This window comes from Penaeus vannamei, chromosome 17 (genome assembly GCF_042767895.1).
Source record: "Penaeus vannamei isolate JL-2024 chromosome 17, ASM4276789v1, whole genome shotgun sequence".
Taxonomy (NCBI): Eukaryota; Metazoa; Arthropoda; class Malacostraca; order Decapoda; family Penaeidae; genus Penaeus; species Penaeus vannamei.
This window is the reverse complement of record NC_091565.1, coordinates 12,284,473-12,286,972: the sequence shown is the minus strand read 5'-3', so window position 1 is coordinate 12,286,972 and position 2,500 is coordinate 12,284,473. Positions and strand designations below refer to the sequence as shown.

General features: G+C 35.6%; 2 protein-coding genes across 3 annotated transcripts in view; one reads left to right on the top strand and one right to left on the bottom strand.

Moving 5' to 3' along the window:
• The window catches only part of LOC113810820 (transmembrane protein 256 homolog), a 17,163-nt gene extending 16,495 nt beyond the window's left edge, over positions 1–668 (top strand). For both annotated transcript variants that reach the window (XM_027362467.2, XM_027362466.2), the window contains exon 4: positions 119–668. In XM_027362467.2, the coding sequence (XP_027218268.1) occupies positions 119–262 (144 nt within the window). In that variant the 3' untranslated portion in view covers positions 263–668. The remainder of the gene's footprint in view (positions 1–118) is intronic.
• Positions 669–1,512: 844 nt separating this feature from the next.
• LOC113810818 (alpha-ketoglutarate-dependent dioxygenase alkB homolog 4) overlaps positions 1,513–2,500 on the bottom strand; it is an 8,241-nt gene continuing 7,253 nt past the window's right edge. Inside the window, exon 4 of the mRNA XM_027362465.2 lies at positions 1,513–2,500. This exon is cut by the window's right edge and continues 139 nt beyond it. Coding sequence (XP_027218266.1) covers positions 1,938–2,500 — 563 coding nt within the window. The 3' untranslated portion in view covers positions 1,513–1,937.

Genomic DNA, 2,500 nt, shown 5'->3' with positions numbered 1-2,500 from the left:
TTGCTGGTGATTTCTTGATATTTTAAGAAATCTTGAAATGTCAGTGCATTTGTGAGCATATGAAGAAAGCATATTTTTACATTTTTTTTTATCACAAAATCTCATTATCCTCCAACAGGCTGGAAGTTTGATTGTGGCTGGCACAGCAATCTTCTGTGGAACATGCTATTACTATGCATTGACAGGATCAAAGAATGTTCGGCAGTATACACCGTATGGAGGAATGTTACTGATTATTGGATGGTTGGCCATGATCCTTTAGCTGTCAGAGATTATCAAAATATTTGGAATGTATAGTATGGGAGGGCAGGGATTGAGGTATGATGACATATGCATTTTCTGACTTACTTTAATATTCTTGTATATTTTTGTTGGCACAGTTAGCTTATATATTTTGCTTTAGTATGAGTGATTATGTTACGGTTTGTAAGTCTCCATTTCATAATTCAATTTAGAAGAAAATGTAACAACTGATATAAACAAGTTACTTCCCTTTGTTTAATAAATTATGCCTGCAGAGATCAGTATTGCCTTTTAATTTGGGTTAAATGTTATTAGTTAAAAATCACATCAAGTCAGTGGAAAGAGATTCTTAAGTTAGTTATTTCTAGAATCCAAAGTTATATTTCATATTAATTGTAGTATATATAATAAAATATACAAAACCATATTTAATTTCAGTTACCCTTTGTCTACATACATGTGAGAGTGAGCTTTTTTTTCAAATGTTTAGAGCTGAGGTTGCAAAAGACCATGATCTTCCATAAATTGTAAAGTTTGGACAAGTTTTTCTTGCATCTTCAACAGGTATGCTCCCTAAATACTCAGGCCCTGAGCAAAGATGATTGGCAAGGGATTAAGACTGCCAGGAAGCGCTTGACTACCCCCACACATTCCAATATCTCTGAATTTTGGGTAATGACCCAGGTAGGTGCTATGGAGTGGACTGAGATGACAGCAGGTTTCAGGGGGGAACTCATGTTCACTCATGATCAAAGGAGAGCCAGGGGTTGGGGAACCAGAAAACTCAAAGTCAGTGGGCTAGTTAATAAAGCGGAAAGCTTCAATGCCCATAACAAAGGTATAAAATCATTATTGGCCATAATGCTAGATTATCTGGGGAAGAAAAATGATTCACCCCTCAGAATCCTCACATACAAGGTTAAAGCTTGCTAACTAAATGGGAATACTGTGCCCATGGCTCCATGAGGCCATTCAGGACTGACCTAAGCCAGCCTTTTATCCTTTTAACACAGCCCTTATATCTTAGGAAGTGGACAGAAGGAAAGGGGGGAGACGAAAAGACCTTGCAAAATTGGTTGAGACGAGGGCCTACACAAACAACCCCATCCATCCCACACACAACCACCCACCTATCTACACCCGCACACATATACTTAGATATCTATATATAAACAAACTTGGTTATATCAGAAACTAATAACTTTCATATGACATAACTGAAAACCATGGAGTTAAAACTGAAGGTTAAGTAAATTGCCATGTTATATAGTTTTGCACATTATCCACACCTAGTAAATTATGTAATTCTTATGCAATTAACAAAATCTGATATTACAAGATATATAAATAAAAATATATGTTTTACATTAGCTAAAAATATTTTTGCATTTCAATAAGGTTCATATTAAATTACAAGTAATCTTCAACACAGAATCAGTGGAAATAAATATCAACTATAAGACAAAGCAACAATAAACAATCAAGTAATTATTTAGCATGCAATTGTTTGAAAAGAATTTTCAAAAAATGTAAATTGGCTCTGAATGGCTGACGTTTAGAATTAAAATAGTACAGTAGCAATAAGTCCTCTCTAAAAATTTACACACTGTTCAGCCTTTTTCATTTAACAGATTTTTTTTTCTTTTAGAAAAATAGAAGAGTATCACATTTTGAGTAATTGTAAACCTCAAACATCAGCTTGAACAAGTGATACCATAATACTGGTAATGATCCCAGAAATTTTTACTTGCTTTTAGTATTTCTGCTCCAGTTTTTGATTCGGACCCAAATGGGAGATATGGAGGTGTGAGCTCCCTATATGTTATACAAACTCTACGTGATGGAATATCTTCTCGCAGAATGCCATGCTCCCATTTATAGCGTGGGGGACCAAAGAAAATTATAAGAGAACGCTGAGGCATGGGCAGGCGTACTATATTTGGACCTGCATCTAATTCTGGGGAGGCCTCTGCTTCTTTCGCATTTTCTTCAATCTTTGTAACAGCCTTATTTTGACAGAGCTCATGGAATTCTTGTTTAAGTTCTTCTTCATTTTTCACTTCATTTGCTTTCATAACAGCAGGATACTTATAAGTATCCATTAAGTTATATTTTGTTTCAGGTCCTCTGTACTTTCTTAGTGTAAGTACCGAGTCAACCAGTAAGCTCACTGTAGGTATACGTTCCCCCCAAATCCAGCAGTCATCAATATGAGGGTCAATTGATGCTCCAGTTTCAACAGGATAATCCAGCGAAC